Here is a 22,615-nt window from a genome sequence, read left to right as displayed (position 1 = left end):
TCTCCTCATATGGGATTGTGTTCAGAAGGACTGTTTATCACATAAAAATGACAGCTACAAGTTGCCTTACGAAAGCTTTATAATGTCTAAAAGGACTCAAGAATCAAACCCAAGTGTTGCTTTCAGAGGACTGAACTGCCACTCAGCTCAGCAGAGAATAGGAGATTGGCTTTTAAGGCCAGCCAAGATTTCAGACCAGACAGCATTTAGTTGACCAAACAGAAGTGGCTCTCTGGCTAGGGTTAGAGCTGATACCAGGAGGAACAAAAATATACAACAAAGGAAAACCCCTGCGTGGCAAAACAGAAAACTGTGAATAATCACAGGCAACACGCGGCTAATAATGTGTTGACATTTATTTATTTTTTACAACATTATATATTCAAAATTTATAAACAGCAAACATGTGATATGTGAATAGAGTCACAAATAATAGGAGTTCCATAAACAGAACTAGTATGCGTGGTCAGTCAATATCAAAGAAGATTAGGATGTAGGCAAAATGCCTTTCAACAGTCCTTAGTATAAGAATAATAAATATTTTTATTATTTATCCCCTGCCCATCTGGCTGGGTTTCCCCAGCCACTATGGGACGTTTCATATAAAAACATAATACAATGTCTGACATTTAAAACTACCCAATACAAGGCTGTCTTCAGATGTCTTTTAAAAGTTGTGTAGTTCTTTATCTCCTTGACATCTGATGGGAGGGCATTGTACTTCCAAGAAGGCCGTCTGCATGGTTTCCTATAACTTCACTTCTCACAGTGAGGGAGCCACTACAAGACCCTCCGAGGCGGACCTCAGTGTCCGAGCTAAACGATGAAGGTTGAGATGGTCCTTCAGGTATACTAGGCTGAAGTGCACCAGCACTTTGAATTGTGCTTGGAAACATGCTGGGAGCCAGTGAAGATCCTTTAGGGCAGGTGTCATATGGTCCCAGCTGCCACTCCTGGGACTCAGCTGTACAGCTGCAAATAAAATGTCTTAAGTGTGTTGTAAAATGTGGCACTAGATGGTGATGGTGAACTATGGCAAATTCAATATATATTTTTCAAAATGTTTTTTTTTAAAAAAAGCACTTTCACAATGTTTATTCAATCAGTCAACCAATCAATCAATCAATCAATCAATCTTTATTATGGTCTCCCCCCCCCCAACTGTATTACCTGGGTTATGAAGGTGCCCAAAAATTTTTAAAGCAAAGATTATGGGACAATGCACACAGTGACTTGCGATCTCGATCACATGCAGTCTGTAGTCCGCTGGCAGTAGGAGTTCAATATGGGTATGTCTTTAAGTTAACATCTTACATCAAAAACCTGACAGTACCTAACTACCGAAGGCTTTTCACCAAAGCCAGACTAAATGTCTTTCCCTCTGCAGTGTTGGATGGTAGGTTGAGAGGAGTTCCCTACCAGGACAGACTTTGCTCGTGTGCTCAAGACATCGATTCCATAAATCATATTTTGTTGCATTGTACAATGTTTATTATATGTGTCTAGATTCCACCCCAGTCACCAGTCTAGCTGTCACATTCTGGATTAGTTGTAGTTTCCAGGTCACCTTCCAAGGTAACCCCATGTAGAATGCATTGCAGTAGTCCAAGTGGGAGATAACCAGAGCATGTACCACTCTGACAAGAAACTCTACACACAAGTAGGGTCTCAGCCAGTGTACCAGATGGAGCTGGTAGGCATCAGCTCTGGACACAGAACTGACCTGTGCCTCCATGGACAGCTGTGAGTCCAAAATGACTCCCAGACTGTGCACCTAGTCCTTCAGGAGTACAGTTACCCTATTCAGTACTAGGGAGTCCCCCACACCTGCTTGCCCCCTGTCCCCCCAAAAGAGTACTTCTGTCTTGTCTGGATTCAACCTCAATCTGTTAGCTGCCATCCATCCTCCAAGCACCTCCAGACACAGGACATTTGCTGCCTTCACTGGCAGTGAATAGCAGGATAGCATTCTGCTATTATTCAAACAGGAGTATTCACTCATGAGAATGCTTGGCTCTGAATCCTTGCAATTCCTCTATATCATACTACAGTTCTTGGAGGGCATAGTGTCTGACCTTATTGACGGATGGAGAACTCAAACTCTTAGCTCAGATTCACGATCTACCTGTTGAGTGGCAGCACTTTTAGCATAATGCCAAAGATGGTATACCCCTGTTAATTTGTTTCTGGGTACCTCCTCTTTGAAATACTTCCAGCTTTCTTCCACTTTTGGCAGTAGTGTTTTTTGGGAAAGCTGAAGTACCCTCAAGGTTGAGTACATGTGATTCTTCTTTCTTTCAGGGAAATGCCACTTCCCTCCCCCCATATGGTAAAACAAAATTACAATCTCTGAAAAGGCACCATAAATTTCAGTGGAATGGCTGTATTTCTGCTTTGTCACAGTGGAACACATTTGCGACGGCTCGCAATCAAGTAGAGATTGCCTGAGGAGTAATATTGCCTGAGACAATCACCGACGCTTCCTAAATTGTATAGATCCTTCAATCCCATTGCAAATGTCAGTGACACATATTCATGAGGACTAGTAATTATGGACGAATTAGATATGTTGCATCTAATGGTTACTTTTCCCCAGGGAAAAATTCATGCATGCAACCTTCATCCTCAAGCAAGTGCCACTGGCAAAAAGGTCTGCCAGATCTTAGAGAGCCATTGAGGGTGCATTTTCATGAATGAATTATCAAGTGAATAAAAGGAGAAAAGGGGAAATGATGTGTGCAATGTTTGCTAAAGTGCTGCCCGCAATACCCTAGGAAGATGGTAGCAAATCACTGCTAGGAGACCATGTTTCATGAAGGAGGAGTGATACCTTTGCCTGCTGTGAACATTTCCAGTGCAGCAACTCAACAATTGTCAACGCTCATTGTGATATCAGGCTCATGGACAATAAGACTGGCAGTGTGAAAAAAAGTACTTGGAGCACTAATGGCTTGTATAGCCTTGGTGCTTTGGCATTCAGACTTCATTTCTTGTAGAGAATGCTGAATGCTCTGAATAGAAACCATTGGAAGTGTGGCACAGCATGGACAATACAGACAGAAAATAACAAATGAGACTATTGCCTAGATGCTCTTAGGGACGCCTTGCTAGTGATTCATCAAGACCAGTGCCTGTTATCAGTGTTGTCAAGTTTTAGCATTCTTTAAGGGGAGGAGGGGAAGTAGAATCTCAAAGAGATTCACCCAAAATTACACGTAAACACTTGGAGAGGGTATGCTTGCTTGTTTTGAAGACACCTTTTTGCACAGCACTTAAGATCACCAGCTCTTAAAGATGGGTGTTTGTGTTTGAGAGGGTAAGCAAAGCCCATTCAAATTGTCCAGATATTTGAGGCACTTAGCCTTCTGTCAATCTTGGCTTCTCATTTTCCCAATCTTCTTCTTATTATTATTATTATTCTTTATTACTTTTATTGTTATTACTATTATTTTCATTTCATTTTAATTTGTATACTGCCCTTCTATATTACTATACAAAGGGCGATTTACAAGCTGAAGAAACAACAAAATAGAGAGCAAAGATCACCCACCTAATAACACTCTGATCCAAAACAAAAAAGTCCATAATAAAAACATAACTTTTAAATAAACAACTTACTGTATATCAAATAAAGCAATATTCAGCAATCCATTAGAATATAATAGTAAACAGTAAACTTAAATATCAGCAAATAATAATTAAACAGTTTACATTTAAAAATTACAATAAAGAATTACTAAACTGTAATCGATGAAAATAACAGCAAGTCATAATGCATAAAATAGCACAAAACTTAACAAAACTACAAATGCCACAAAGACACACAACCAATAATGTGTGTTTTTTTGTTAAAAATATCCCTGAACTCCTCTTCTTTCGTCCCAGCTGTTTTTGCTGTTCTCAAAGTCAGGGTCTAGGAAAGGCTCCTAGGGCTGCAGGGTAGGGCAAGGCAGGTGGGAAAAGTTGTTGCCTGGTTGCCAGCATAAAGTCCCTCTCTAATGAAGTGATAGGGATGGGTAAAGGTAAAGGTAAATGAACCCCTGACCATTAGGTCCAGTTGTGACCAACTCTGGGATTGCGGCGCTCATCTCGCTTTCTTGGCCGAGGGATCCGGTGTACAGCTTCTGGGTCATGTGGCCAGCATGATTAAGCCGCTTCTGGCATACCAGAGCAGCGCACGGAAACACCGTTTACCTTCCCGCCAGAGTGGTACCTATTTATCTACTTGCATTTTGACGTGTTTTCGAACTGCTAGGTTGGCAGGAGCAGGGACCGAGCAACAGGAGCTCACCCCGTCGTGGGGATTCGAACCACCAACCTTCTGATCGGCAAGTCCTAGGCTCTGTGGTTTAACCCACAGCGCCACCCACATCCCACCAACGGGGATGGCTACTCCTGTTGAATTTCTTCCTGCCAGGCGTACAAAGCCTGGCAGGTGGCATTCATATTCTGGGTCAAGGGGTCAGCAGCAAGGTTCAGTTGACCACATTTCCACATCATTCTGCATTTTTAAAAAGAAGCTCTCATGATAATTAACCAGCATTTCAGAGCAAGTTTATCAAAATATACAGATTTTTTTGTATGCAATTTTGCACAATATACACATTTTTGCAAGCAATTCTGCTTAGTACAGTGGTACCTCGGGTTACCACTAACCCAGAAATAGTACCTCGGGTTAAGAAGTTTGCTTCAGGATGAGAACAGAAATTGGTTGGCAGCAAGAGGCCCCATTAGCTAAAGTGGTACCTCAGGTTAAGAACAGTTTCAGGTTTAGAACTGACCTCTGGAACGAATTAAGTTCTTAACCCAAGGTACCACTGTATAAAGCTTTCTTTTCATGTACACCTCACAATGATGTTATGTGATCTTGTACTGCCTGAGACACATTCAACCCTCGCCACCCCAAATAATCTTGGCACTTTAGAGGAAGAAAGAGAAGCAGGTGAAATGCCAAGCTTTAATCATCTTGTAACCATCAAGTCTTAGTAAACTCACCCCACTGAAAAGTCATACACTCTCCAACGTTCAGGAGGGTTTTGGTGTTCCCCTCAAAGCTGTTCTAATTTGGCTGGGCAAAACTTTCAGCTTAGTCCATATATGCAAAAAGAGCCCTCTTGGGTGTTCACATCACATGAATGGGAATGTAGGGAGAGCATCCTCTAAAACATGTGGATTCTAGAATCCTGGCAGTTCAGAGTTCTAAAACCCATGGGCAACCTCACAAGTAAAACAGGCTCTCTACTACAGACAGACGGCCAGAAGAAGGAAAGGATGACAATGGCAGAGTCCCCAGGGGAATGCACATTCACCACTGCTCATTTATTTTATTAAATTGTTTGCCAAAAAATAATAGTGTCCATAAGGCCAACTTGGTGGTGAACAGCATAAAAACAACAATAAACTTACATTAATCAAAACAAATACAAAACGCATAACAAATCAGTTAATCAGCTTAATACATAAACATAGCTGGATCATCCATCAGGGGAAGCCTGGGTGGTGATAATCATAAAAAGAACAATGGAGGGCTTAGGTCATAAGCATCTCCTTACATTAAATGTAGCACTGAGCAGAACATTTCTAACAATAAAGTTAGAGCTAAAGCCATTTTAAACTTAGTGCTTGATTTGCCCTCCAGTCAGTGGCATAGCGTGGGGGGTGCAGGGGGGGGGGCCGGCCGCACCGGGCGCAACATCTGGGGGTTAGGGTTAGGGGCCGCAAATCCATGGGTTAGGGGGCGCAAATCCACGGGTTAGGGGGTGCAAATTACTTGCCTTGCCCCGGGTGCTGACAACCCACGCTACGCCACTGCCTCCAGTGCTCCAAGCTTCATTGGCAGCAATTTGTTCAGCTCATCCAAATGGAATAGAATTCATACATTGTCTTTCTTTATACAAGATGCAAAAGGAGAAGAAGAAGGGGTATTTCAATATGGCACTGGGCACCAATCTTTATTTAAAGATTAAGCAGGAGAGAAACAGAACTATGGTATGTGTTTGCTAACAGCTCTGAATACTGTGAGCCTTTTTCAGTGAAAAGAGAGGGCTGATGCACAGGACTGGTTTTGTATTGCAAGGCAGTTTTTGTGCGCTCTAATTAAACCTTTGTTTGTGGGCGTTGCTTCCAATGTTGTCAGTTCTTCTGGAAGAAATAGCAAGTCCTATTAAGATGATTTATCATAAATATCCGTTCCTGTTAATTATACTCTAGTGAAGGTGCCAAGGCAAAAATGCTGTGAGCGCGTAGCCAGAGGAGATTTAAGTCTTTATGGGCTTACTGCTCACTTTCCTATCGTTGCTCAAAATGCCATAATAACTGGAAATTGAGCCATGGAAACAGTGAAGCATTTCCGTTGTGCTTTATAACAGTTATCTCTTTCACTGTTCTAAGTGATCGTTAACATGGATAGGATTACAGCCTGCAGAGGTATGCTTCAGTTCCTCCTCTGGAGCAAAGCAGTTGTAGCCCCCCCTCACACACACACGTTGCGAGGATTCCTCAAAGGACTGGTTGGGCAGAGCCAACAGTTGCTGTTGTTGTTGTTTAGTCATTTAGTCGTGTCCGACTCTTCGTGACCCCATGGACCAGAGCACACCAGGCACTCCTGTCTTCCACTGCCTTCCACAGTAACTTCAAGAACACTGTCCAACCATCTCGTCCTCTGTCGTCCCCTTCTCCTTGTGCCCTCCATCTTTCCCAACATCAGGGTCTTATCCAGGGAGTCTTCTCTTCTCACGAGGTGGCCAAAGTATTGGAGCCTCAGCTACAGGATCTGTCCTTCCAGTGAGCACTCAGGGCTGATTTCCTTCAGAATGGATAGGTTTGATCTTCTTGCAGTCCATGGGACTCTCAAGAGTCTCCTCCAGCACCATAATTCAAAAGCATCAATTCTTCGGCGATCAGCCTTCTTTATGGTCCATCTCTCACTTCCATACATCACTACTGGGAAAACCATAGCTTTTACTGTACGGACCTTTGTTGGCAAGGTGATGTCTCTACTTTTTAAGATGAGCCAACAGTAGGCAGAGCCAAAGCCAATGATCGGAAGAGCCAACTAATTCTACTTTGGCACCCATCCTCTCTCCAGCTGAGTTCAACAAGGGCAGCACTGAGACTAAGGGGAGGAAGCTGACACCCCCTGGACTGGATGTGAGTGAGAAGGCAGGCAGGGGAGAGTTGACTGGGCAGTGCCTGAATTGCTTTACTGGACCAGCCAACATTCCCGTTTAAGTGATGGAAACAAGGACAGCATCAAGGGTTGGTATAAGCTAGGGGTGCCCAAACTTTTTTTCTAAGAGGGCCAGATCTGATGAAGTGAACATGCGTGAGGGCCGACCAAAGTTGAGCTTTTTTTAGGATTGAGCTTCTTGACCTTTTTCTGGGATTTGACCCCAAGAAATAAACTGCCACAGGGGCCAGATTAGGCCCCCAAAATGGACCTTGGTCATGGTTGGTATAAGCAGACACCTGCTAATGGCCAACATTCCCGTCAAGAACCACAAATGAGTATTTTTCACTTGTTCTTCTACTTCTTCACCCACCTCTTACTCTGGCTCAGGCAACAGTGGAAATGAAACAGCAGTAGATGTCACTGCCTGTTTGCTCATTGACTCTCTGCCTGGCACCAGGGCTTAAAATGTGGCAGGTGGTTTAACCCCACTCAAGCCTGGCTTTTGTTTACAGTGCTGGGGCTCCTAATGGGCTATGCATGTAACCCAGAGCTGCTTCTGAGTGATGTTCCTTCATCACTGCATAATTATAGGGACTGCAAGAAGGTGCTAGCAGTAACAAGGCAGAAGAGTATAATATAATGAACTGATGGACTTGGGGTCCCCATTCAAACCCAGGGAAGGTTGCAGGCAGGCCATCTGATCTACTTCATGGGGTGGTTAGGAGGTTTTGATAGGAAAACTCCATTTAGGATGCACTGAAGCTTCTTTGAGCAAAAAAAAATGAATATAAATTTGATACATAAGTGCATAAGTAACCAGTGTATTCAAATACATGGAGAGCAGCAAACCATTTGGGTTGTGGTGGGGGTTTGTCCAAGGCTAAGAAATCTGCACTGAGAAACAAATATATGCATTCCCTTGTATGGTTGTATTTTATTTTATTTTATTTTATTTATTTCTGTAGGGGGTAGAATTTTTTAAGTTGTGCTTTGGACATGGAAACTATCTCTAATGAAAGACAGGCAAGCTGTACAAGTATCCAAACAGCTATTCTCATCCATGATTTTAAAGTTTCTAATTTGTTCTGGTTCAAGCAGAAAGGGTCAAAACCATGTGGCCAGACAGGAGGGAGGGTGGGAGAGATTGTGCAGGATCGAAGGAAGTAAAGTAGAAAAAGAGAATGATTTGAGTATCAGAAGCTGTGAGTGGGGAGATTAATGCTTTAGGGCTTTTCAACAGCAACAACCATTGTCTTTGGTTTGAATTTCATTGAAGTGTTGTGTTTCTTCTTTAATCCAAAAAAGCAATGATTTTTCACAGCATAAAAAAAAAGAATAATTATCAAGTGAGTGTCCACACTCAGTCATGATTGCCCAAGAAACTGTGAGGCATTTGTCACTGTGGCTGACTCCCAGGCAATGCTTGCTTCCTGTTTCAGAGCATTTTGAAGCCATTACCTAAGGTCGCAGAGGTGCTTCAGATGAGACCATTATCTTGGATTAGCACCTGACCTTGAGTTTGTTTACATGCTCTGAGGTTGATAAGCCCTGCAAGAAGGTGAGGTTTAAGAAAGATAGAAAAACAAAGCACCAAAGAAAATGCAAGCTCAAGTGGGGTAGACAAAAGGGATATTTGTTATTACAATGCACATCAGACATTGCTGGTCCTTATTCAGAGAAATAAAGACTCAGCATTTATATGTAAAATTTTAAAGATTCAACATTCTGAATTTCTCTGAATTTCCCTAGAAAAGGGACCAGCAAGGTCTGAAATGCATTGGAATATTTTTTTTAATATATTTTTTTTTTTTACTAACCTGCTGTTTTTTGCTCGTACTTTCAGTTCCTTTCCGGGGTGCCCATCAAGTTCCAAAACATGATGGTTGTTGTCATTTTGTTTTCCTTTCAAGCATAGTCTCCTGTGCTGGTGGGTGTCCAAATGGATTTGTAGAGGAGTGGCTGCATTCTGTTGCAGCAGAAATGGTGAAGAGACTTGTGACACATTAAAGATGTCCACATTTATTATCAAAACAAAATAAAAAAAAAATCCTTCCAGTAGCACCTTAAAGACCAACTAAGTTAGTTCTTGGTATGAGCTTTCGTGTGCATGCACACTTCTTCAGATACAACACGGCTACCTATCTGTAACCACATTTATTATGATAGACTTTTGCAGACTAGAGTCCACAAAATGTATAAAGGGCAATCCTAAATTGGCAAACTCTGAGGGTGGAACAGAGGGCTGGATAAGAAGAGGACTGAGATCAGAGGGAAATGAGATGCATAAAGAATAGAGAATTATTTACAGGCAAAATGGTTAGTGACTGTTAACAAGGTGGTGTTGCAGAAACCTGACCTCCAATTTCTCCTTTCTTTCAGTTTCTTTCCCCTGCAATGGGGGCACTTTAGAATGCATTTATAAATTTGGTGTGTGTGGTTGAGCTTACTTTCTTGTTGCAATGTGTCTGTAGATAGTGTGGTGTGTGTGCTTATTTCCAATAAACATTTATCCAGCACTCTGCAGCCTCCCTGGCTGCCTGTGCATCCTCATCTGGGGGGGGGGGCACATGGGAGGAGTTACCTTATGGCATCTTCCCATAATTGAATTATGGGAAAGCAGGGAAGTTAGCTGCAGAGTAACTGAAATTGGAGCAGTCACAGATTTTGTTTTTACGTGAGGTCCTTCCTTCCTCCTTAAGAACAGTTTTCTCATCCTGTTTTCTTTATAAATCGGGTCCTCCCTTAAAGAGGGCACATATTGCGTTGAGACCTGAACAACCCACAGCCTGTGTTGTGGGTGGGTACACTTGGATAGCCACAACACCCAATTGGTAGGTCCCTTGAAGCTGTCTAATGGGACGCAGTCTAAACAGTTCGAGGGACCTATTTATGCCCATGCACGTGACCCAGAGCTTCTTCTTTCAGTGCATGCATTGAGAACACCTTCCCACCTCTCCCTACTTTTAAGGCATTTTGCGCTTGACCTTGCTATGCCATCGTGTGTTGTCTGTCGTTGGGACAGGGGCACGGCAGGAATTTTCACCACTTGGCTGATTGGCTTTTGCCATTTGGGTTTGCCTGCTATGCTGCAAATCACCACAACTTTTAAGGTTACGGATAGGCTCTGGTTCAGGTGATAGGGATGGGAGAACGCTCTCGCTATCCCTATGTGAAGGACATTCCATTAAAGGAATCCAGGGACTTGATGGTTTTGTGCCCGTGCCTGAGTCCAGGGGGACATTTGGGTGGCGGAGATAGCCTGTTCCCGGCTTTCCACTTATCCAGGTGTTCACCCTTGGCTCACCTATGATGGAACCCTGGGCCAGCGCTACCTGCAAGGGTGCAGGGAGCTAGTCGAACCAGAGCCTATGCAACCAGTCATTTTCTGTAATCAATAAAGTTGTGGCCTAAATTCTGCCAAAAACCAAAACCAAAATTTGAGTCTTGTGTGAATTTATTTAGGGTTACTTAGGGGGGAGGTTACTTTGTCTGAACACGCAAGTAAAACACTTTGAAAACCTGAATTAAGAGCTATCAGGCAGTATCCCCACCTTCCTTTAATTGTGGGAAAGCCCAGCTAAGGGCATCATGGCATTTTCAGGAAACATGAGCATCCATGACAGTTTGTAGAGTACAGGCCACTGGCAAGATTATTTGTAGAACAAAAGAAATGGAAGTCAGAAACACACACATACACACACACACACACACACACACACACAGAAACACACACACAAACACACACAGACTACCTTGAAACTGTAGGGGAGGGGAAGACATTTGATCCCGCTTGCATTTTAATGAGAAACTACCTAATTAGCACTTCCATAACAATATGCAAACTGAAGCAGCTATCCTTCAGGATTTACACTTCTCTGAATTTTGTGATGAAGTTCTCCAACTAAGAACATGCACAAAAATCTGTACATTGATGGAAAGCGCACCACACTGATTCAGTGGCTACACGTGTACAAAATGGAACGTTGTTCAAAACCAGAAGTTAATTTGCAAGCTGCATTCAAGTGCCATTGTCACCAACACTCTCATTGTGCCTGATTCTCTCTTCTTTAATTATATGCTACACAGTTGGCCGTGTAGACTCGGTGGTGGTGACTCTGACTTGCATGCAGGAGGTTGGAACCCTGGTAATCCTGGCAGACACCGTGTCTGAAACCTTTGAGACTACCAGTCAAAACAGGCAGTGCTCAGCTAATTGGACCAATGGATCTGCCTCAGTTTAAGGCAGTTTCCTATGTCCCCCTCCAGCCTGCCTCCATTTCTCAGAAAACAAAACAAGCCTCTGATTTTGATGGAGTCAAAAGGATTAGATCTGGTTTGTGATTTGTTTACTCTGCACTCCGGGGAATGTTAAATACCTGCAACTATACAATGTTGTTGTTTTTCCTTCCCTGCCTCACTTAATAAACAATGACTGAATTGAATTTGCAGTCCTTGCGCCATGCTGGTTATTAGAGAGAGAGCGCTTGCTGTTTGCTGTGTGTGAGAGTTCATCTAATTAGCCGATTTCAGCTCATTTGGCATTAAATAATTCCCAGAATTCCCGTATATTTGTACGTTATGTTCACCAGGGGGAGGAGAAGCTTTCTCTGAAAGCAATTAAAGAGCTCCCTCCAGAAAAACCTATGATTGGTCACCTCACATGCACGGTTAATATCTACCAAGACAATTTCAGGCAGCACTCGCTCCAAAGAGCAGAGTGAACACAGAGAGCAATCATGGACCATTAGTAAACATATGGAATTCAATGGGCCAATCAAGTCAAAACGAAACAGTGGTGTGTGTGTGGCCTTTTTCGGGTGGGGGGGCAGTGAATTTTACTTTTGTACAGTAAACTCGTTTCTACACTCCACTCAGGCAAACAAGAAGGAACATCAGAGTAAAAGGACACATTCCTGCCAGGAAACTACACTTGAGGCAGGGTTGGTCAGGGTGGCTCCAGAGCATGGGTAGGCAACCTAAGGCCCAGGGGCCCAGATCCGGCCCAATCTCCTTCTAAATCCGGCCCGCATACGGTCTGGGAATCAGCGTGTTTTTACATGAGTAGAATGTGCCCTTTTATTTAAAATGCATATCTGGGTTTTATTTGTGGGGCATAGGAATTTGTTCATTATTTTTTTTCTTCAAAATATAGTCCAGCCCCCCACAAGGTCTGAGGGACAGTGGACTGGCCCCTTCCTGAAAACATTTGCTGACCCCTGCTCCAGAGGATGTGTGGCTTGGGAAGGGCTAGACATAGTGGCCGGGGGGGGGCATGTTCTGCTTGCCCGCCCCACTCCTGAATTTCCCTCTCCCTCTGTTAGAGGGGTAGACTTCAGCTGTGGTGTTTACAAAGCTAAGCATGGTGGCAGACAGCCCCTGTCCATGTTTCATCATAATCTCGGCAGATAGCCAGAGCCATCAGTTTTGAGCGGTGAGGGCACATTGAAAAGGAGATGGTTAGTGACCACTGCTCAGCTTTGAAGCAGCCGAAATCCAGCTGTCAAAATCCCAGTCCGCAATACCGAGGGCTATTTGCTTATTCAGTCATGCAGTTCTGTAGCTGGCAATGAACAGGACTGTGCTTTATAACACATTTCATGGGTGATTATTATAATATATTTGATATAATAGGCTAAAGCTGTTTCCTGTCACCCATGAATATGCACACACATCATTTGTGGAGCTGCTCCTTCATGAGGGGAAATGAGTGTGGTGTGGGGAGAGCAGAAAGAAACAATATATTTCTCCCTCTCTCATAACAGTAACATCTAATGAAGCTCAGTGGTGGGGCATTCATAATGGAAGAATCCTGACTCATCTCTGCTGCATCCACGCAGCAGTTCATTCAGTTTCGCTGTTGTGACCAGTTCAGCCATCTCTCCTCAGGAATAAGGAGCAGCTTCAGGTTGCCCCAGCAATTTCTCGCAATGCACAAGCCCTCTCTCTCTCTTCAAGGGATGTTGTTTTCTGGACGTTAATGATGATGCGGTGATGGGGAAATAATTAATAATAATAATTTTATTATTTATACCCCACCCATCTGGCTGGGTTTCCCCAGCCACTCTGGGAGGCTCCCAACAGAATATTAAAAACACGATAAAACTTCAAACATTAAAAACTTCCCTAAACAGAGAATACCTTCAGGTGTCTTCTAAAAGTCAGATAGTTGCTTATTTCCTAGACATCTGATGGGAGGGCGTTCCACAGGGCGGGCGCCACCACTGAGAAGACCCTCTGTCTGGAAAGGCTGTAGCAAAGGGGTAGAGCAGCTGCTTTGCATGCAGAAGGACCCTGGTCCAATCCACCACACCTCCCAATAGGGCTGGGACACAACTCTGGCTGGACTCCTGGAACGCCGCTGGCCAGTGTAGACAGGATCTACACACAGGAAAAACCCCGCTATAAATAAGTCAGAAATTAAATCGTTACAGTGGTACCTCGGGTTAAGAACTTAATTCGTTCCAGAGGTCCGTTCTTAACCTGAAACTGTTCTTAACCTGAAGTACCACTTTAGCTAATGGGGCCTCCTGCTGCCGCCGCACGATTTCTGTTCTCATCCTGAGGTAAAGTTCTCAACCTGAGGTACTACTTCCGGGTTAGCGGAGTCTGTAACCTGAAGTGTTTGTAACCTGAAGCATTTGTAACCTGAGGTACCACTGTATAACAAAAGAAAAAATGCTATGGAAAATCACATAGAATTTTTTTTAACACATTCAAAATGCTATTTATTTATTTTTTTACTAATGTAGCTGAGTCCTAAGTTGATAAGTCAACTTCCTATGTTTTTGCTGGGCTTTTACTTAGAGGTAAAGGTACCCCTGCCCGTACGGGCCAGTTGTGTCCAACTCTAGGGTTGCGTGCTCATCTCACTCAAGAGGCCGTGAGCCGGCGCCATCTGAAGACACTTCCGGGTCACGTGGCCAGCGTGACGAAGCTGCAGCTGGCGAGCCAGCACCAGCGCAGCACATGGAAACACCGTTTACCTTCCCGCTATAAAGCGGTACCTATTTATCTACTTGCACTTAAGGGTGCTTTTGAACTGCTAGGTGGGCAGGAGCTGGGACCGAACGATGGGAGCTCACCCCGCCGTGGGGATTCGAACCGCCGACCATGCGATCAGCAAGTCCTAGGCACTGAGGTTTTACCCACAGCGCCACCCACGTCCCTCAGGCTTTTACTTAGATGATAGCAAAATATGCTTCCTCAGTGGCTACTGATTGGTAACAGACGCTGTCTATTAAATAAGCATTGATCACTGATGTTTACTGAGTCCAGGGCACCCATCTCCAGTTTGAGTGGTGTCTGGGAAGAAACAGTTTGCCTAGCGAGGGAGAGAGAATTGCAGCTGGTTTTCAAGAAAGAGCAGGGTGGGGAACCAACTGCAAACAGATTGCTGGTGCTACAGCTGCTTTGCAGATGAATTACTGCTATTCTGCTCCCCCATGCTCAGCATATATCCCAAAAAACTAGATAACTGCAGAAGCACTTATTCTTTGCAGTTGTGGCTGCACAAAGAAACTGCCTCAGGAACCTATCGCTGTCTCAGGAACCCTATTGCTTGAGGAATCGCTCAGGAACTATATTCTGTCCCTCCCGCATTGCTCTGTTGTTTTCATCTTTCTTATATCTCAATGCATGAGAAGTCAGATTATTTTCTATTGGGAATCATCACTACAAGTGCATGACTAAAACTCTGGAATCATAAGTCCCTGGGAGGGGACTAATGCAGTGGCTTTTAAAGCTTAACCTGTATTTTGTTCTCGCAGTAGGAAACGAATTGCCTTAAGTTTCCCCCTCTCTGGGCTCACACAGTAACTTTTCCATTTGTTTGTCAGCAACGTATTTTTGATGCAGGAGGCCAGGCTTGCTTTTTTGCATGCCTGATGTGAATGAGATAAGTAGAGTAGAAATTTGTTCTCTGGAAATGTGCAGTTGTTACAATAGATAATACCAGACTAGATGGGCAAATAATAATCTGACAGAAAGCAGTTTCCTATGTTGGCTGGCTTCTCGAGGGTCTCTTACTTGCTTCTGATGCCTTTCTAATTTAGGGATAGGGAACCTATGGCTCTCCAGATGTTGTTGGACTGAAGCTCCTACCATCTCTGACCATAGGCCATGTAAGCCGAGGCTGATGGGAATTATAATCCAACAATATCCACAAATTCCCCACCCCCTTTTGTAATTTAAGGGTTAATTCTGTTAGTGTTGAAATCAATTAGCCTAGGGCTGGGTGGAGATGTTGCTTATCAATCAGGCAGTGTCGTGATGTTTACAGAGGTAGCTCATGCTCTGATTGGCTGTGTAGTTCTAATGGAATTTTGCCTCTGTATGTTTGGTTGAATGTCTCCCTGCCCTTTACAGGGCCTGAACTAAGACAGAAAAAAACTCTGTTTCTTTCTTCTCAAATTATACACTGGTGTCCCCCCCCCCCCAATTCCTCAGTAAAGTATTATCAGGATTTCTTTTCTCTCTAGACACAATCTTCGTTATTTAAGTGAATTTACTAACAGGCTCTACATGTGCACCCTTTACTTCATGTGGTTGGGAACCCTGGCCATTTAGGGAGTCCTATGTGTATGTCTATGTGAGACTGACACTGAACACAGCGTCACTTGCCAGCGTGACCAGCACATGCAAAAGCATGCAGGGGGCATGGCTAGAAGACACAATCCCATTGTCCCTCTCATGCATTCGCCATCGGAGCATAACCAAATGCATGAATAGGGCTGCAGGTCGTGGGGAAAGCATTATTAATTTGTATACTGCTAGCAGAATAATCCCATTGAAATGGGAAAGCTCAAGAGAATGCCGGCATAAACAGCTTTGTCTTCAAAAGCTTACGGAAATGCCTATCTGGTTGCAGTTTTTCACCTTTCCTTGGGGAGTGCATTCCATTATGGCAGCGCCAACAGAGAAAAACCTGCCTTGACATCACTGCAAGGCCCTGGCAAGCTTAATTGGGTTCCTGGAAGAAGCAGACCATTTGGATCCCTTCCAGTCAGGATTCAGGCCTCATCACGGGACTGAAACTGCCTTGGTCGCACTGGTTGATGATCTTCGGCGGGCTAGGGACAAAGGTGAGAGCTGTTTCCTAGTTCTGCTGGATCTCTCAGCGGCGTTTGATACCATCGACCATAACATCCTTCTGGACCATCTTGAGGGGCTGGGAGCTGGGGGCACTTCATACAGTGGTTCCGCTCCTTCCTCCTGGGCCGTGTTCAGAAAGTGGTGGTGGGGGATGAGTGTTCAGACCCCTGGGCTCTCACTTGTGGGGTGCCTCAGGGTTCTGTCCTCTCCCCCATGCTTTTCAACATTTACATGCAGCCGCTGGGAGAGATCATCAGGCGGTTTGGGCTGGGTGTTCATCAGTATGCGGATGATACCCAGCTCTACCTCTCTTTCAAATCAGAACCAGTGAAGGCGGTGACGGTCCTGTGTGAGTGTCTGGAGGCGGTTGGAGGATGGATGGCGGCAAACGGATTGAGATTGAATCCTGACAAGACAGAAGTACTGTTTCTGGGGGACAGGAGGCGGGCAGGTGTGGAGGATTCCCTGGTCCTGAATGGGGTAACTGTGTCCCTGAAGGACCAGCCTGGGAGTCATTTTGGACTCACAGCTGTCCATGGAGGCACAGGTTAAATCCATGTCCAAGGCAGCTGTGTACCAGCTCCATCTGGTACGCAGGCTGAGACCCTATCTGCCTGCAGACTGCCTCGCCAGAGTGGTGCATGCTCTGGTTATCTCCCGTTTGGACTACTGCAATGCGCTCTACGTGGGGCTACCTTTGAAGGTGACTTGGAAACTACAACTAATCCAGAATGCAGCAGCCAGACTGGTGACTGGGAGCGGCCGCCGAGACCATATAACACCGGTCTTGAAAGACCTACATTGGCTCCCAGTACGTTTCCGAGCACAATTCAAAGTGTTGGTGCTGACCTTTAAAGCCCTAAACAGCCTCGGTCCAGTATACCTGAAGGAGCGTCTCCACCCCCATCGTTCTACCCGGACACTGAGGTCCAGCACCGAGGGCCTTCTGGCGGTTCCCTCACTCCGAGAAGCCAAGTTACAGGGAACCAGGCAGAGGGCCTTCTCGGTAGTGGCGCCCGCCCTTTGGAACACCCTCCCACCAGATGTCAAAGAGAACAACTACCAGACTTTTAGAAGACATCTGAAGGCAGCCCTGTTTAGGGAAGCTTTTAATGTTTGATGTATCACAGTATTTTAATATTCTTTTGGAAGCCGCCCAGAGTGGCTGGGGAAACCCAGCCAGATGGGCGGGGTATAAATAAATTATTATTATTATTATTATTATTATTATTATTATTATTATTATTATTATTCCATTAGTGTAGCACTCGGGGGAGATGGTTCCATAATCCAGGGACCAGTATGGAACAGGTCTTTTTCCTTGTCCCCGCTAGCAAGGGGTTGAGCAAGCAAATTCTCGAGCAAGATCTGATGGGAAGTGCAACGACACTGCTATTGGCTTTTTTCTGCAGCAGACAGCAAACATAAACCTGGCCCTAGTAAAATGTAATGAACCGGGGTTGTGTGTGTGGATGAGCCAGGACCTCAAGCAGACTCCCCAGTGCTGTCATGGGAATTTACCACAGCAGAACATTAGAAGAGCCTGCTGATCAGGCTAATAGCCCATCTCGTCTAGCATCCTGTTCTCACAGGCCAACAGATGTCTGTGAGAAACCAGCTAGCAGAATTCAAGCACAAAAGTGCTCCCCTGTCCTGTGCTTTCCTGATGTTCAGAAGACATGATGCCAGTAGCAACCAATAGCCCTCTCCCCCATGAATTTATCCATAGTTCCCAGGGCGTCACTGGACCAACATCAAATGTTGTCACAAGAAATGCAGGGTTTAGAGTGTCCCTGCCTTTGCAGCTTGTTTACAGCTCAGTCCTGCAAGCACTTGAAAATCTGTTTCTCCTACAAAAGGCCAAGAGGTTATGGATGTGTTTGTGATTGCAAGGCATAAAAACAAGACAGCTTCACGAGCTTCAGATTCAACAGCCTTCCTAGCAACGTCTCTGAATTAATTTTATGCTGTTTACATTGTCATGGCAGACTTTGTCACAAACAGCCGCCCATGTAACCCTAAAGCATATGTCTCACCGTCCCCCATTTTATCAAGGATACTCCCTATTTTCTGGTAACTGTATCTGCTTTATGATTGTTGCTGTTTTTACCTTTGGGAAAGCCTGGTTTAAAAAAGGTTGCTAGTGTATATTGCTAGACTGGAGTGCAGTCTACACACACATTAAAAAAATGCTGTAAAAATGCTTTTAAAAAACGTTTTGGAAAATACATTGAATTTTGCATAGCTCATTGTTGCCATCTAGTGTCACATTTCTATATTGCACTTCACAGCACATTTAAAACGTTTAATTTGCAGCTGTATAGCTGAGTCCTGGCTGTTCTTTAAGACTTCTGCCTGTTACTCCACATCTTCCTCTCCAGGTTAAATCTGTTAGTGTTGGATGGTGGATATTGTCATTCCTTTAATGCACATGCACGTAAACATGTGAGCATTTGTTGTTGTTTAGTCATTTAGTCGTGTCCAACTCTTCGTGACCCCATGGACCAGAGCACGCCAGGCACTCCCATCTTCCACTGCCTCCCACAGTTTGGTCAAACTCATGCTGGTAGCTTCGAGAACACTGTCCAACCATCTTGTCCTCTGTCGTTCCCTTCTCCTTGTGCCCTCCATCTTTCCCAACATCAGGGTCTCTTTTCCAGGGAGTCTTCTCATGAGGTGGCCAAAGTATTGGAGCCTCAGCTTCAGGATCTGTCCTTCCAGTGAGCACTCAGGGCTGATTTCCTTCAGAATGGATAGGTTTATGTGAGCATAGAATCACAGAATCACAAATCGTCTAGTCCAACCCCTGTAATGCAGAAATATTTTGCCCAACGTGAGGCTTGAACTCATGACCCAGTCTGATGTTGTACCGACTGAGCATGCAGCTTGATATTTCACACACCACTGAAGCTCACTTTGAACTCTTGATAACTCTGGACTTTGTTTGTTTTGGCATATTTTTAACCAAAACCACAAACCTCATATTTTACAACAAGTCACAGCTCATTCTTAGGAGCCCTGACTGCCTCCGTGTTTTCTGCAGGATGTTCCTGCCTCTTCCTCCTGCACCTCTGTTTCCAGTCAGGCTGGCATGTTTCTTGCAATGTTAAAGCAGCCTGGCTCCAGATTTCATGCAGTTGTTTTGGAATGAGAACAGGTTGTCAGATCCTGCTCATCTGGTCCTTGTAATTCTGACAGCATCCCTTCACTGTAGCTCCATGTGGGAAGTGACAAATGCTCCTTATGGGTGTGTGTTGCATTGTGAAGTGAACAGACTGGGCATCGGCTATTGCCTGGCATACCACCCCCCCCCCCGCTCTCTCTAGATCTGTGTTAATCTGGAGCAAAAACTTGCTGGCAATAAACCTTAGCATCTCACTACAGAACCTAGTGTTTTAATTTCTGCTAGCATGTCATTACCTGAGGCTGGCTTTGTCTGTTTCCTTGTTACATTCAGCGGCTGCTGGGCTGGAGTTGAGAGTAGATGCAAGTTCCTCTGAGCATGCATAGAGCACCTCCTCCAAATTATTATAATCAGTCCTCATACTTCCAGGTCTGCAGACTGACTCTCTGAAACCTTAAACCCGATCTGGCTTGGATCAAAGCAAGCCTGCAATATATGAGTGAGGAGATCCCAAGAAAGATGCACTTGCTATAATTGTTTGTTTGTTGTGTGTGTGTTCCTGCAATTTTGAGGCTGTCTCCCCCACCCCCACCCCCAATATATACAACAGCATGCAAGGGGGAAATGAGTTTGTGTGGAATGGTGATAAATCCAGGCCCAAAAGACAGAATGAATGTTCTTATTGAACATTTTGTAATTTCATATTAGTGATTTCTCAGTTACACAATTAAGGTTGTTCAGGAGCAGATCAGAAATGTTTTTTTTGTTGTTGTTGTTTTTAAAGCAAAATTGGCTGGGAATATTGATGTTAGGATACATCCGAAAGCCATAATTAGGTTTTTTTTTCTTTTTTTCCCACAGCTATAAAATAGTATATTGTTCATAGCATTCTGTGAATCAAAAATCAGGGAGCAGCTAGCATGACAGTAAAGGCAATCTTGATTTCCACTGATAGCAAGGGAAGCACATGAGATTTGATACAGGGAAACAATGACAAGTAAAAACTCGGGTGTCATCAGCCCAGAACTTGGGGCAGATTTCATGGATCCCATTCAGTGGAATCCACCACTAACAACACAAAATGCAGCAATGCTGGCTTGCCACATTGTGAAGCAAATGAAATATACATTACCTAATAAAGGAAGGCCCCTGTAAGACCATTATGTCCAGAGTCTAAAATTACCTTAGGGCACTATTGAGTGAAATAGCAGGTCCTGGTGGATCTCTGACTTGTATTAAATTTGCAAATGAATACAGTTCATTCCCCTCCCCTCCATTGTTTTTCTCCCTGTGATTTTCTCTGCTATTTTTTTAATATTTAGTTGTTACCATTAAACAAGTATAAATGTCATCAAAGCAACCAAGAAGATGAACAAATGTTCTGCTTTTGCTCTTGGAAGAAAGGCTTATGTTTTGATTTCCTTTGTAACATTTCTCTCTCTCTCCATGCAAAGCTTGCAGCTGGAAGGCAGCGAAGTCCTCCTTGGACCACAAGTAACTTGCGGCCCTCCGGATGTGACCGTCTCCACCCCATTTGCCTTGACAATACCACACTGTGCAGAAGCAAATTCTGAGCACTGGAACGTCCACCTGAAAAAGAAAAAGCTCCAGGGCAAATGGGAGGTAAGTGAAGTTCCTTTCCCAGAGGATTGAGCCAAAAAAGGATGCTTAAAGATGGATCTCACAAGATGAAAGGTTAGTTAGGTAAAGTAAGGTAAAGGGACCCCTGGCCATTAGGTCCAGTCGTGGCCGACTCTGAGGTTGTGGCTCTCATCTCGCTTTATTGGACGAGGGAGCCGGCGTACAGCTTCCGGGTCATGTGGCCAGCATGACTAAGCCGCTTCTGGTGAACCAGAGCAGCGCACGGAAACGCCATTTACCTTCCTGCCAGAGCGGTACCTATTTTTCTACTTGCACTTTGAGGTGCTTTTGAACTGCTAGGTTGGCAGGAGCAGGGACCGAGCAACGGGAGCTCAACCCGTCGCGGGGATTCAAACCACCGACCTTCTGATCTGCATGTCCTAGGCTCTGTGGTTTAACCCACAGCGCCATCCACATCCCTTTGGAATGTTAGTTAGTCTGGGTTAAAAGTACCACTTCCAATCTTAAATTCAGTTCTCAACACTTCAGCGGCAACTAGTGATTTATTTGGGTTTTTAACAGAAAAAGGAAATTTTGTGCAAATTTCTCTTCATGGACCCATTTTTGCATGCTTTAAAAAAACTAATATGCAATATTATTGCAAGCAATTCCCCCAAATACCATGCATGCTTATACATGTCTTTCTCTAATATCTGCATTTTTTGCACATTTCCGTATTGTTTGTTGGAGAACTGCACCGCAAAATGAAGAGATGTGCAGATTTTGAAAGACAGCTGTGTTTCACTTTGTGTTATGTGAATCAGGTAGCTTCTTATGAGAATGCAAGCCAAACTGGATTCCTCTCCCATCCCAACATCCCGCTTGCCAGAAGAGCAAGGAAACCTCACCACAGTGAGTGTGGTGAGCAGATTTGTGGATCCTTTTCCCTACAGGGAATTGCTCCATTCTAGGTGCTCTTGGAAATTACATTCAGCTCTCCTCCAAGTATTCATGACAAAAAGAGGAATTGCAATCCCTCTTCCCATCCACTCACTGAATTAATGGCTCAGGCCAGTGGAGCAACACATAAGATGGAAGACTTCATTAGAATAAACATTTATCCTGGTGAATAACATGGTGAAGGAATCTTGCCCGTGTCTTGTTTGTTGTCTTTGATGTTCCAAATGATCCCTCTACCTGAGGGATCATTTGTTTTGAGGGGGCGGGGGATTAAAGACAAATCGGAGAATGTGAAGCTGTGCTAAAATTGCTAATGTGTTGTCATTGCCACTACCTTCTGATGACATTAGATTTCTTGCTGAAAACACTTGTGCTGATTCAGTCTGCACAGCCCTTGGATTCATTTCACTGAAACCTTCCATCTGTGTAAAACTAGCTCAATAGCATCCGTTTAAGAAAGAGCCTTTAAGCGTGACCCTGCTTTTATTTATTTATTTTTGCTTCTCTATATCCCGCTCTTCATGCAAGGAGCTTGTAAAGGTAAAGGTAAAGGGACCCCCAACCATTAGGTCCAGTCGTGGCCGACTCTGGGGTTACCGGCGCTCATCTCGCTTTATTGGCTGAGGGAGCTGGCATACAGCTTCCGGGTCATGTGGCCAGCATGACTAAGCCACTTCTGGCGAACCAGA

General features: G+C 44.3%; 1 protein-coding gene across 2 annotated transcripts in view; it reads left to right on the top strand.

Annotated features, from left to right (window-relative positions):
- The window catches only part of UNC5D (unc-5 netrin receptor D), a 408,173-nt gene that overhangs the window by 347,524 nt on the left and 38,034 nt on the right, over positions 1-22,615 (top strand). For both annotated transcript variants that reach the window (XM_079954964.1, XM_079954963.1), the window contains one exon: positions 20,840-21,008. In XM_079954964.1, coding sequence (XP_079811090.1) covers positions 20,840-21,008 — 169 coding nt within the window. The remainder of the gene's footprint in view (positions 1-20,839; positions 21,009-22,615) is intronic.

This window comes from Podarcis cretensis, assembly GCF_951804945.1.
Source record: "Podarcis cretensis genome assembly, chromosome: 15".
Taxonomy (NCBI): domain Eukaryota; kingdom Metazoa; phylum Chordata; class Lepidosauria; order Squamata; family Lacertidae; genus Podarcis; species Podarcis cretensis.
The sequence above is the reverse complement of the archived record's forward strand: the minus strand, read 5'-3'. Positions and strand labels throughout refer to the sequence as shown.